The 12,892-nt window shown below is 41.4% G+C and overlaps 1 protein-coding gene across 4 annotated transcripts in view; it reads left to right on the top strand.

The window, feature by feature from the left end:
- Window positions 1-12,892, top strand: part of asic2 (acid-sensing (proton-gated) ion channel 2) — a 404,006-nt gene that overhangs the window by 379,777 nt on the left and 11,337 nt on the right. For 3 of the 4 annotated variants that reach the window (XM_076883386.1, XM_004552397.4, XM_004552396.4), the window contains 3 exons: window positions 3,509-3,636; window positions 10,227-10,377; window positions 10,716-10,772. In XM_076883386.1, coding sequence (XP_076739501.1) covers window positions 3,509-3,636; window positions 10,227-10,377; window positions 10,716-10,772 — 336 coding nt within the window. The remainder of the gene's footprint in view (window positions 1-3,508; window positions 3,637-10,226; window positions 10,378-10,715; window positions 10,773-12,892) is intronic. The other variant, XM_076883385.1, reaches the window with a different exon arrangement.

The following is a 12,892-nucleotide window of genomic DNA, read 5'->3' as shown; positions in this document are numbered from 1 at the left end:
ATCAACTTGGCCCTCTAACTGTGGCTCTTCATGCTTCCATCTGCTGACAAGCTTTTGAGAGGTGCAGATTTTCCAGCAAGACTTATCCCCTGCCCCAAGTGCCAAAACTACCACTACTATACTGACCACATTATAACTGTGCTTTATTGGCCAGCCAACTCACCTGACCTGAACTACTGTTAAGAGGGAGATGAGTAAGCTGATCTCCTCCATTCCACTGCATGGAATGATTTTTAACAAAGGAGCCCTACTCAGTCTTCGAACGTATAAATGAACATATTTCCAAACACTGGACGAAAATAAAAACTTTTTAATTAATCTTAGGAAACATGATGTGAGCTATGCAGTCCTGTAAAGAGGACAGAAATAATGACTTTCACTATGACTTTATGTGTCTCACATTATTTTGTAGGAATTTTGGCCCAATTTATTTACAATGTCGCCTAGGTTCTTTGAGGTACATTCAGCTGTGTGTTGCATTGAGGTAACACTGAGTTACCCTCAAGAATTGGTCAAGCAGCAGCAGCATTCGCCTCCCTCCGATGGCGCCTCTGGAAGAAGAGGCCTCATCACCAAAATCCGCCTGTCACGCACACTGGTATTGCTCATTCTTCTCCATAGATTCAAGACCTGGGTCATCCTCAAGCATGACCTCAACAAGCTCGAGGTCTTCCAAACGCGTTGTTGGTGTCAGATTCTCCAAGTGTCCCTTAATGACCGTCTCAGCAATAGTGCAATATGTAGTCAATGTCACCAAAAGCCCTCGATGGAAGAGCTGGTCCAGAAGTGACAACTACAATGGTTTGGCCACGTCTGCCGCATGCAAGCAACTATCGCCTGCCATATCGCCTTCTGCTGCAGCAGCGGCCCGCCCACTGGAGAATCAAGCATGACACGCCCAAGAAGACTCGGATCAAGCAAATTGAATGATCTTAAACAACGGTGTCTAATGTGCGAGTCCATCGTTGAACAAGATGGAAACCCTACGGCACTCACAGCGACGTATTGATTTCGTGGACAACCTAGCCTGCTGGCCAATTTTGTCTTTCCAGGCACAAAAGAAAAAACACTGAGTTGATCACTTTTTGTAGAGGTGCTCACACTTGCTGTTGATCAGTTAATCAAGTACATTTCATTAGCAGCACCTGACTGTCACTTATCCCCTTAATTGCTGTGGGAGGAGTAACATTATATTTAGTTTTTCACTGCACTGTATAGAACCCTATGGAAACTTTATTTTCCTCATTTCTGTAGCCCACAAAAAGAAAAATGAAGTAAAACAAACAATTGAAATATTTTGAAATATTTAATTTTGAAATATTTCATGAATATAAAAATTTACCCATTTTATGCAAAATTAGGGGAACCTGGAAAAAAATATATATTATTGAGCTACTGCTTGCAGAAATACAATGTAAAAACTTGTTAAATGTCCCTTGGCAAAATAAAAACCAGCAGAGAATATATGCTGCAGTTATTGTTTATGCTGACAGCCTTTGTTTATTTGCTACTCATATAAATACAGTTTTGTCATATATATACACGATTAAAAGACATTAGACAGCACACAGTCTCACAGGGTGACATACTCCTTTATTAAATAAAACAGCCAGCATAGTTAGTGTCAGTAGCTCAGGGATGAAATTCTTTGTTTACACTGTTAAGTGCTCATTTTAATGAAGGATTATGTCATCCAGTACAACAGAAGGGCTCTTTAATGGTTTCTAATTGTCTTTGGACAACAGTGGCTAATTATGTGCAGTCTTACAGTGCTAATGGGGCATTTGTTACAGCATTATAACAGTAATAGTATAAAAAAGACATATTTGGGTATTGTGTTTCTCTTTTAACAAGTCCCACTATAAATAACCATATAAAGACAAATATGCTACACTGAATAATTATTGTTCTGTGACATGTTCTTAAGCAGTGGGGTGAAAAAATAGTTAAAATTATGTAAAGTAATATCAACTAGCTGAAAAATTGTGAATCTATGATAGAGATGCTCATTAAAAAAAATGTAACTAGACAGACGAGATTTCTCGCATCACTGAATAGTCCAATCTCAGTATATGTGCAGGGGAGGCTTTGAGTTTTCACATTACACATGTTTGTGTTTCCTATTAGATCACACTAGGCTGTCAAGCTGTCAACATGCCAAACCGAAGATTAAAATTAAGCCCTGCAGTTTCCCACCTTGAGCAGATGAAACCATCGTGAAACTGAATTCGTGTTCAATGATATGCCAAATTTGGCTCAAGCATCAGAGGGGGGGAAAAAATCCCCAAAACTCCATATACACTTTTTGATTGACGCTATACTTTTAATCGTTCAGGTCAGAACCCTTGAAACAGCAACTGCAAGCGAGACCAGCTGCAAACCATGTCAATGTTTTTGTATTCTAATGCAAGCAAATCTCAGCAGCGTCCTCTGTGCTCATGTCCCCACATACTTTTGACCATATGGTATTTACAACATGCACAGATGTTGTGCTGCAGTTGCATGTAAATCACCCTAGTCCAGTGGAAATTTTGATGAGACATTAAATTTGTTAGCTACAGATAAGGCTGTCATCACAAAAGAGATGATCTATTCAAAAGACGTGAAAGATTCAACAGTGCACAGGATGAAGAACAACAACAATTCCTCCCCCACACATGAATACAGTGTCAGCATCTCTCATCTTGTTTTACATGCACACACCTCCCTGTACTTACTCTCTCAGAAACGTGGACTGATTATCTCTCTCATACAGCCAATGTTTCTTTCATACCCTTTTACACACAACTGATGCTCTCAAACACAGAGCAGGAAAAAAAGCACGTTTGAGCCCTTCATCTGTTGCTAAACGTGACTGCATCCACGCCGTCGTCATATCAGTCACTGCAGATGTTTGATTGATGAGTGGATCAGTGCGGGCTGATGCCGTTGTGCATCTGTGTGAGCAGTATGTCGATTTGCGAACGACTCCAGTATCTTGGCTGCCGAGCACCCCGAGGTGTCAGGCTGATCAGCTGGCAGGGGAATGCCGTGATTGAATGTCCAGGAGCAGGCGGCTGAATGTGAGGACACGGAGAGAGAACATTATCGATTTCTGCAAAAATCGCTCTCTCATTGACCATAAATATTATGGCCCTTTTGGTGCTTGCTTCTGTGAGTGTGTGTGTGTGAGTTCATACAAGTGCTCTGAATAAAAGGATAATAGTCCTTTCAGCTACGGAGTCAGCACTGAACCTGTTTTACTGTCTCTATGATGTCACAACAAATCACATAGCACCTCTCAAGCGTGTTTATTATAATAAAGGCAATCCTACGTCTATGGCTTTGACTCAAAATCCCTGAAATGCGTCACTGAACGATTGTTTCCAACATTAATTTTGCTTTTGAGTTCAAACAGCTTTCAAACAACTTACCTGAACCACTCAGAAAGCCAGCGACATTCAGAGCAAATTTCTGTTTATTAAGAGATTACATTAACTAACAGATCTCGCCGTTTCTTTTCTTCCAGAAGATACAGCCTTTGAGGCAGGTGTGCGGGTACAAATCCACAGCCAGGCAGAGCCTCCATTCATTCACGAACTGGGCTTCGGTGTGGCGCCTGGCTTCCAGACGTTTGTAGCAACACAGGAGCAGAGGGTAGGTGTCTCTCACTCTCTAACTACAGTTAATGGTTAGTTAAAATCTTCTCTCGTCTTTGTGCAGTTTTTCACTCCTTTTTCACATATAAAGCATATCTCACAGTGATAAATGGGACAAAAAAGTATGTGATAAAAAACCTGCCATAACAGGACTGTGAGATTTTCTGCAGGCGTGTGAGTGGATTTGTGTGGAAGCCCATGTGGGTCCCCGTAGTCTGAACTTTCAATTGGCCTCTGTGGTCTCTTGATGATTGTTGGCAGACAAATGATGAACTTCCCTCCATTTACTGGCTTTGACCTTTCTGGAAGAGAGGATCTTCACTCAGTCTCAGCCTTATTCAATCACACTGAAGCTTTCTCACATCACACATGGCCAGTTTTAAAGGCTGCAAGACTCACAGGCACAGCAGTTGTATATGATGTAAATAGCATTTTCAGCGTCACCATTCTCTTCTTCATAAAGTTGGGCTTTTTTCTGTTTTCTTGAGACCTGAGTTGATAAAACTCCACAAAAGGTGTTTCTACACTGCCAGAGTGAATATATTTCTACTTTAGCTCCTGTGAGCCTTGTCAGTTTACTGAGATTATTAGTTCTGTCTTTCACATTTACCTTTTGTGGCTCTATGTCTTATTTCTTTTTCTTTCTGCCTACCTCCTTCTCCTTTCCTCTCTCACAGTGAGGCTTTTAGAAATATATTGTCTGGCTCAATAGCAGGAGTTGACTAGATTGCCCTTTTTTGAGAAGGCAGATTTCTGTCAAGATAAATTCATTGCCATCTCATTTTTAGAATGGCCTGTGCATCTGGCATGAGAAATGAAATATCTTTTGAAAACTGCTGCTGTCAGTTAGTGCATTTAAAGTTTAAGGTTTACAGCACACACAAAAACAGATTTTATTTTGGCCAATCAAGGCCATTGGATACTAGATAAACCATATAATGAACAAAAAACCCCACTGGACCAGAAAATCAAGCCAACAAAGGAAGCCAGAGGAAATTGGCTTTAAATATCCACAAAACTGAATCAAAATGATGGTTAACCAGATCAAGTTACACTTAAATTTGAATCTTTTATTCAGAGTAGCTGCTGAAAGTCATAATTGGTTCCCTTAGTGCTTAAATAGCTGGTAAAATTCAGACCTACAATCCTAATTTCAAGAAGACTGATTCAAAATCTAAATACAGTTATAATGCAGTGATTTAGGAATGTCACAAACCCATGTTCTCTTCACAAACAAAAGAGAAAACATATCAATTATTTAAATTAACACATTGCACTATTTTATGCTAAATATATTGAGTTTGATGGCAACAACACATCACGAAAAAGTCAGGACAACAAATGACTGGAAAGGCAAGTGGAAAAGGAAACAGCTGGAGGAACATTTTCTAACCCATTAGGTTAATTGGTAAGAGGATGATATAAAAAGAACATCTTCGAAAGGCAGAATTTCTCAGAAGTAAAGATGAACAGAGCTGTTTGCAACAAAACATTGTTTATAAATCAGAGAATAGTTTCAGAATAATGTTCTTCAGTGAAAAATTGTGAAAAATTGTGAAACATCTCATTATCTAATCATCACAATATTCTGTGAATCCGGAGAAATCTCTGTGTGAGGGATCTGCTAAATAATCCGTATTGTTATCTTTGGGGCCTCAAGCAGCTCTACAGTAAAAACAGAAATGCTTCTGTCATGGAAATCCCTATAAGGGCTCAGGAACATTTCTGGAAATCAGTGTTGGATTTACTGCCAAGCAGCATTGTTACAACAAAGAAATAATCGACTAAACATAACCTAAACTTAACCTAACTTTTTGTTCCAAGTTTATCTGCTGCTTCTCTATTAGCAGCCAGTTCTCATCCCCAACTTATCACATAGTGCCTCATAGACAGGAACCTTTGATATCTCTTTTTGACGCAGTAGGTTCAAATTCAAATTTTATTTGTCACACACACAACCATACACAGTATGACATGAGGTGAAATGCCTGTAGCTGTGCAATGCAATGCCCGACCATTAAATGACAGTGGTTTTACAGTATTTACAATTTACAGGTTATTACAAAATTTACAGATTTAACTTAGAAATTTACAGTAAAAATGTGCAAATAGCAGAAAGAGATTATAAATTATAGGAAGTGTGCATGAAGAAGAACCAGAGTGCGTGTGGTGATGTGATGTGTGTGAGAGTCCAGTCTTATAGTGATGTGATGTGTGTGAGAGAGTCCAGTCCTACACCTGGTTCAGGGCCTGAATAGCCTGGGGGAAGAAGCTCCTCCTCATTCTCTCTGTTTTGGCCTTAAGGGAGCGGAAGCGCTTCCCAGACCTCAACAGTGAGAAGACTCGATTGTTGGGATGGGAGAGGTCCATCATAATCTTCCTAGCTTTGGTCTTGCACCGCTTGGTGTAGATGGACAGCAGGTCAGGGAGCTCTGATTGAATGATGCGTTTGGCCGAGCGCACCACTCTTTGCAGATCTCGTCTGTCCTGCTTGGTGCTGTTCCCAAACCAGGTGCAGATGTTTCCCGTCAGGACGCTCTCGATGGTGCAGGAGTAAAAGTTCTTGAGCACCTTCAGTGGCAGATGGAAGTCTCTAAGTCTTCTGAGGAAGAAGAGACGCTGACGGGCTTTCTTAACCAGGGTGTTGATGTGGCAGGACCATGACAGGTCCTGAGTGATGTGGACACCCAGGTATCAGAAACTGTCCACTCTCTCCACTGGCATGCCAGTGGTGAGTGGTGAGTGAGATGGAGGGGGAGACTTGTTTTCCTACCCTCACTGATTGGAGTCTGTCTGTGAGGAAGTTGAGGATCCACTGACACAGTGATAAGCTGAGTCCTAGATCCGTCAACTTGGTGAAAAGCTTAGAGGGAATTATTGTGTTGAATGCTGAACTGTAGTCCACGAACAGCATCCTAACATAATTCCCTCTGCCAGTGTCCAGGTGACTCAGGGATGTGTGGAGCAGGTGAGATATGGCATCGTCTGTGGAACAATTAGTCCGGTAAGCAAACTGAAGTGAGTCGATGGTGGCAGGAAGTGAAGAAGTGATGTGATCTCTCATCAGTCTTTCAAAACACTTCATCACAATTGAAGTCAGTGCTACTGGACGGTAGTCATTGTGGCAAGCAGGCTGTTGTTTCGTTGGAACAGGAACAATAATGGACTGTTTGAAGCACGTGGGAACCACAGCTTGGGCCAGGGAGAGGTTGAAGATCTCCGTGAACACCAATGCTAGCTGGTCAGCGCAGGCTCTCAGGAAACGGCCAGGGATTGCATCTGCTCCTGCTGCCTTCCTGGTGTTCACCCCCCTGAAAGTGTTCCTCACGGCATGCTCTGTGATGATGAATGCATTGTCTCCACTGGTGCACTCCGAGCGCGCGCAGCCGTTTGTTGTTTTAATTGCTGCGGCGTCGAAGCGAGCGTAAAACGTGTTCAGCTCATCAGTCAGTGAAGCGTCGGCATTCATCATTGAAGAAGCTGGTCGTAAACATGTTGTTCTACTTTTTGTGTATTTTTTGGTTTGTATCATCACTGTCTGGGATGTTTCCAGTTTCAAATCTTATGAGGAAATTGGATGGTTGTTATCAATCCCTTGCATGCTGTCAGTATGTTACCTCCTCTCCCGTCTAGGTGGTTATCACATCACGGGAAAGGAAATAACTATCAGCAGTGTGATTCCACACATGCTGACACACACACACAGAAACACGAAGAGTGGCTAGAAGAGAGGAGGATGTTTAAAGCACTTGACTTCTCTGTGCCGTACAAGCTCGGGGCTCATCTGTTGAACTTGATATCATTTAGGCACCAAAAATACTTAAGATTGGAAAAGAACATATTTAACGCACATTTTACAAAGATACATTATATGTGCATGTGCACACAGCCTCTAGATGTCATATCTATACAATATGTCTTGCTGTCTTATCACTGAGTAGACTGGACAATGACAGTATACTCAACCTTACTGAAGGCAGAGGAGGGCACCTGCCAGCAATATTTATGGATCTGATAACAACTAAATAAGGTGTGTGAAATATGCCACGATGGTAATGCAGAAAAGTAAAAAAAAAAAACAATGGTCTAAATATATCGGAGACAGGACTTGTAGTGCTGTTTTCTGTTTTGTTGTTATATTTTCCAATCCAGCAAAATTATGTTAGCAATGCCCAGCACATTGGAAAATGAGGCCAAAGTAAAGATAAGTCAGTAAGGTATTCCAGCGTGAATGTTAGGAACTTATCGTGAACAAAATGTAGTTGAAACCTTGCCTCTTTAAATCACAGCTCATTGCGGTGCAACAAAGAGAGACTTTAGTGAGAGGCAGAAAGGAGAGGAGGAGATCTATCCAGGGATGGTTCAGCCTCTTGGGCAATGAGCCTCCAGGGCTTCTGTCTCAGCTCATCTGTCAGCCCAGTTCTGTGACTGGCAGGGTGAAGACAGCCCCTGCTCTTCCTGCCTGCCTGCTGCGAAAACACTGTCCCTCTCCACAAGCCTGCACGGTGGGAAACACCACTCCAGCTAATTAATGCAGAACTCCACTTTGTATCAGGAGTCTGAGAGGAAAAACCTACCACTTTGAGCAGTTCCCACCTGTCTTTTCAAGCTTTTTCTCCGTAAACCTGGAGGGCATTTTAAAATATGTCCCAAAACAATCAGGATAATGATGATTGTGTAGGGTAATTTGGGACAATGATTTGGAATGAGGCCTTGTGGAGTATGTTAAGAAGCTTGGTGATTAGTGAATATTTGTAATGGATACCAATCAGTTTTCATGTTAAAATGACTGACAAAGACTATAAATGAACTCATTTTTGGTTAATAATATTAGACGGAGATCAAAGCAGCTTTAATCAAGTGTGTTGAGGCACAAAATACATAGCCTATGGTGAGGGATGAATGAGCCCTCATATGGAGCAGGGCAATTTCGAGTTTAAGCTCCCCGGATGCAGAAATCGCCCTACTGTGGGCTTTTAGCTGAAGCTAAAAGGGCATGGCGTCCCCTTCATTGTCAGAGTCATTCTTCCCAAGGATAAAAAAAATATTTCATTATACTATTATTCCATTGCTCAAAGTCATTATGCTGCAGTTTGCCGTGGTAGCATTAGAATTAAGAAAAATAACATGGATAAGTGCAAATTTTGGAACTTGCTTCTGATTTGTTGAGGTCAGGCTTAAGCCACAACTCTCAAATTTGCTTTTCAGCTCACTCAACCGGCACTAATTTATTGTAGCCCACCCTGTTGTAAACTTTTTTTTTCTTTGCTGACTAAGTTGTAAAGCCTAATTGCATTGCTGGGGTATAACAAGGGGAATGGAACATTGATTAATAACACTTTGACTGGGGCGCAGGCCTCAGCTCTTATTAGATGAAACATAATCAGGTCAGCAGGTCTCAACGCAGTGAAAAGTGATATTGAGCACCTTAGATTATGTGATTACTAGAAATAATCAGATTTTGAATCAGCCTCAGCTGACTCTAATTAGGCCAGAAGTGAAGATTAGCTGAGGTGTGAAGGTGGTTTTAAAGGTTAAGGATGAGGGGCACCTTTTGTAAATCTCTAACAAATTAATAATGCCTGGGTGTTTGTAGTCATTGCTCACGCTTCCTCCAGCCATCATGCAGGACATGTTTAATTATTGCAGGAGACATTCTTACCTGCCCAGAAATGGCTAGAGGCTTCTGGGCTATGAAACATTCAACATGGTAGATTGTTGTTTGGATTGTGTTTGAATTTATTGTTCTAATTGCTGGTAAAATGATTGTATCTCCAAGAAATACAGAATTAGGTCTGTCTGGAAGCCGAGATACAACATTACCTGATAGCAAGGCAGAGTTTTTAAATTCTGTCACCGCTAACAAGCAGACTGTGGCCAAATTTCACCTGGCAGGCAGTAGCATTTTGTCTCATCCCAAAAAAAAAAAAAGTGGTCTTTTGGCAGAGCACGTTGCTTCTCTTGGGATGCGCTGTGATGACAATGAAGGGAACTAAGGAGCAGAGGGTGGTGAGTGATGGATACAGTGCACGGCTGGACCTCACTGCCTCTGTTGTGGAGCAGATGGGCCTCCACGCTGCTCAGCCCGGTGTCCCTCGTTTCTCATCTGTTGTCCCAGTCCTCAGAGCTGCAGGAGCAGGAGGAGAACATTTGGAGTTGTTGTGCTCCCATGTCTGGGTGATGTGGGGGTTTTTTCCCAGACAGACTCTATCTGTTGAATTGTTTTCTGCACCGCCTGGTTTGTTGCGAGGCTCTTCTGCTTTTCCGACTTGGCTAGATTTCAGCAGCCGAGGAAGGTGTTTTGTAGAGCTGCTGTCACTATCAGACCGCGTTGTGGATGGTTGTTGAGTATCTGCAGGTTTTGAAAAGTGTCTTTCAAAAAAAAATAGCATAAAAATCTTGAATATTTTCAAACTGATGATGCATACAGGCACAATAGAAATGTCAATTAAAATCTATAAATAGGTGTAGGTCCTTTTCTTTCTTAGGTCTTGGCCTACATCATTATATGTATTATTACTATGTAATACCACAGGCCTCCAAAGACATCCATCCTTAACCAACCTCCACTTTATTTCCTACCTTTAGCTGACCTACCTGCCTCCCCCATGGGGCGAGTGTGAGTCGAAAGCTCTGGAGTCTGGCTTTTTCCAGGTCTACAGTGTAACTGCCTGCAGGATTGACTGTGAAACACGCTACATAGTGGAGAATTGCAACTGCAGGATGGTGCACATGCCTGGTAAGCTCCCCTGCTGTTCTGACAGGACTGGGCAGAAAAACATCAAAGTAGAGGTGATGTGGTATTGAGCACGAATTCATCAGCAAGAGTTTTCAGCACGGTTTTATGAGATTTAACTCCATTGAGAGGCCTCATAATGATATGATAAGTCAATGCTGGATCAGGTGTTGGCATTTAAAAAGCCCTGGGATTATGTGTCTGGCAGGGGAAAAGGTGCTGTGCCTTGCAGATTGATTCATTTATCTATGTGTTTATGGTGCAAGGGTTTCAAGAACTTAATGTTTAAACACCACTGGGTCAACACCTCTTCTAATGTGTCTTATTTAAACTGCTCCTAGGAGATGCTTCGTACTGCACACCTGAGCAGTACAAGGACTGTGCTGAGCCTGCCCTTGGTAAGTCTGTTTGGATACACACACTTGGGATTCAAGATGATACACATGTAGCCTATGCTGGTTTACATATAATTTTTGCCTCAGCAAAGGATTAGGATTATTTTTTCTGTTGACACAGAGCTTTAATGCTAAACCTGATTTAAAAGTAAGCAACACTGGAGAGAATTTTAAATGGGAAACAGCTCAGGTTAAGAGTAATGTGGTAAAACACATGGACAACAACTGATTGCCACCGTCACACTGCACATCCTGCTTGTAAGAGAACATAGGCTCTGCAGAGACAATGCTGCTCTTCCACTAAGGCGTCAAAAGTTTCTGTCTATTATATTGTAAGTGTATGTGTCACTTATGAAGTTTTTAAATTAATCAAGAGGAGTCATCTTAATATTTCCCCTTGTGCGTGAAGGGCTCATCAAGTCTGTAACCACCATCAGAGCAGACAGGGACTGCAGTGTAAGAGTTCAATTTAATGCCTGGATGGTCAGAAAGATAATGCGTCATATTTCCTGCATTGAGCTAAAAGACACAACCATGTAAAAAGTTCTGACAGGCCTGGCTCACTTTTTCAGAGTCAAGATTTATATTAACTTTGCCAGTTTTATTAAGTGTAGGCTCATCCAACGACTTCCTATGAAAATGCTTCTGCAAATACATCTGTCTGATATCTTACCAAATTGACACACAAGCCAGGCAGTATTGATTTTTTTGTGATTTTATCTAGATTAAATATCCTGAAAAGCAATAGCCTTTCAAGCCCGCTAGATCATAAGGTGTTTTCTCACCCCGTTTCCTATATATGATTGTCATGTTAGGGTGTGCTAGCAAGACAGGGACTGCAGTGTTAGAGTTCAGTTTAGGCTAGAGGTGGAGCTTATGTGTAGCAAGTTCATTGAAACACTAATAGGCACGCACAACACCTAAATACCAAACTTTAAGGAATATAAAACTACAGCAGCTAATCAACCTGGCAGCACTGTTAAAAAGTCTACTCCATAGCTAATGTAACTATACAATGAACGTTAAGTCCCCACGTTGTACCTGAGAGAGTGAATGCATCAGTAAGGAAGATGAGGACAGACACTTGGTAATTATCTTTTCGCATACAGTAGCAAAGGCCTTCTCTGAGTTTATGCATAAATGCATGTAAACACATTGACAAGAGAAAAGAAGGACAATTATACAACATCTGACTAAACATAGTCTATGCAACAACAACAATCTAATGCTTGTGGTGGTGAGAAGCCCATTTTTAATTAGGAAAAAAAAAATCATCTGTCACCTTTTCAATGTGTCTTCTTTTTTAAAATGCATAAAAAAGGTTGGTGTTTGGAGCTCACTATGATGGAACTACATACAGAAGAAATGATAACAATGACGGAGGCTAGGTTGCAAGAATAAATAGCATGAAGGACAGCAACGGTGTAGCCCCGAGAAGGTAAACATAGACCTGAATAGATGCTTAGAAAATGAGTAAATGGGAAACAGGTCAGTGGAGGGCTGCAGGGAAATCAAGACACACAGAAGCATGTTCTTTTTTTTTTTCTTTTTTTTAAAAAAAAAAAGAGAAATGGTGGTGCCCTGGTATGTTACCCAAGGTTGCACCTATGGCAGCTCATTCATTATGTGCGCCGCCTTTTTTATACGCCAGGGATTTATGAGCATCTTTCTGCTAATAGTTTAACGCTTCTGACATCCCCACTGAACGGCAAGCAAAAATGCCACAGAAAAACCTATAGCTCACCACTGTCTATGTGCTGTTCAACCTGTGAACCGTAGCAAAAAAAGTTATGAGTTTTGGATGTGCCCCGTTGAACGCGGACCAGTGGGAAAACAAAAAATGTAGGAAGTGGGAATGTGGCTAAAAGTTCCTCTTGAAAGGAACTGAGAAACAGAACAAACACAATAAGAATTGTGACTTTGATGCACATCATGTCTGGCTTGGTTTTCCGCTGTCCCACTGCAGTTTAAAGACTCAAAGACCTTTGCAATGCAAGACATTTCCACTGTTACTGGGGGGGGGGGGAAGACTAGTAATTAAGACATCATGGCACACCTGAAACTGTTAACCAAAGCCACTGATAGCCATGTTAATTCAAATCTAATATATTTTTATGGTAAAC

The sequence above is a fragment of the Maylandia zebra genome, linkage group LG4, assembly GCF_041146795.1.
Source record: "Maylandia zebra isolate NMK-2024a linkage group LG4, Mzebra_GT3a, whole genome shotgun sequence".
Lineage (NCBI taxonomy): Eukaryota > Metazoa > Chordata > Actinopteri > Cichliformes > Cichlidae > Maylandia > Maylandia zebra.
This window is presented reverse-complemented; position numbering and strand designations above follow the sequence as displayed.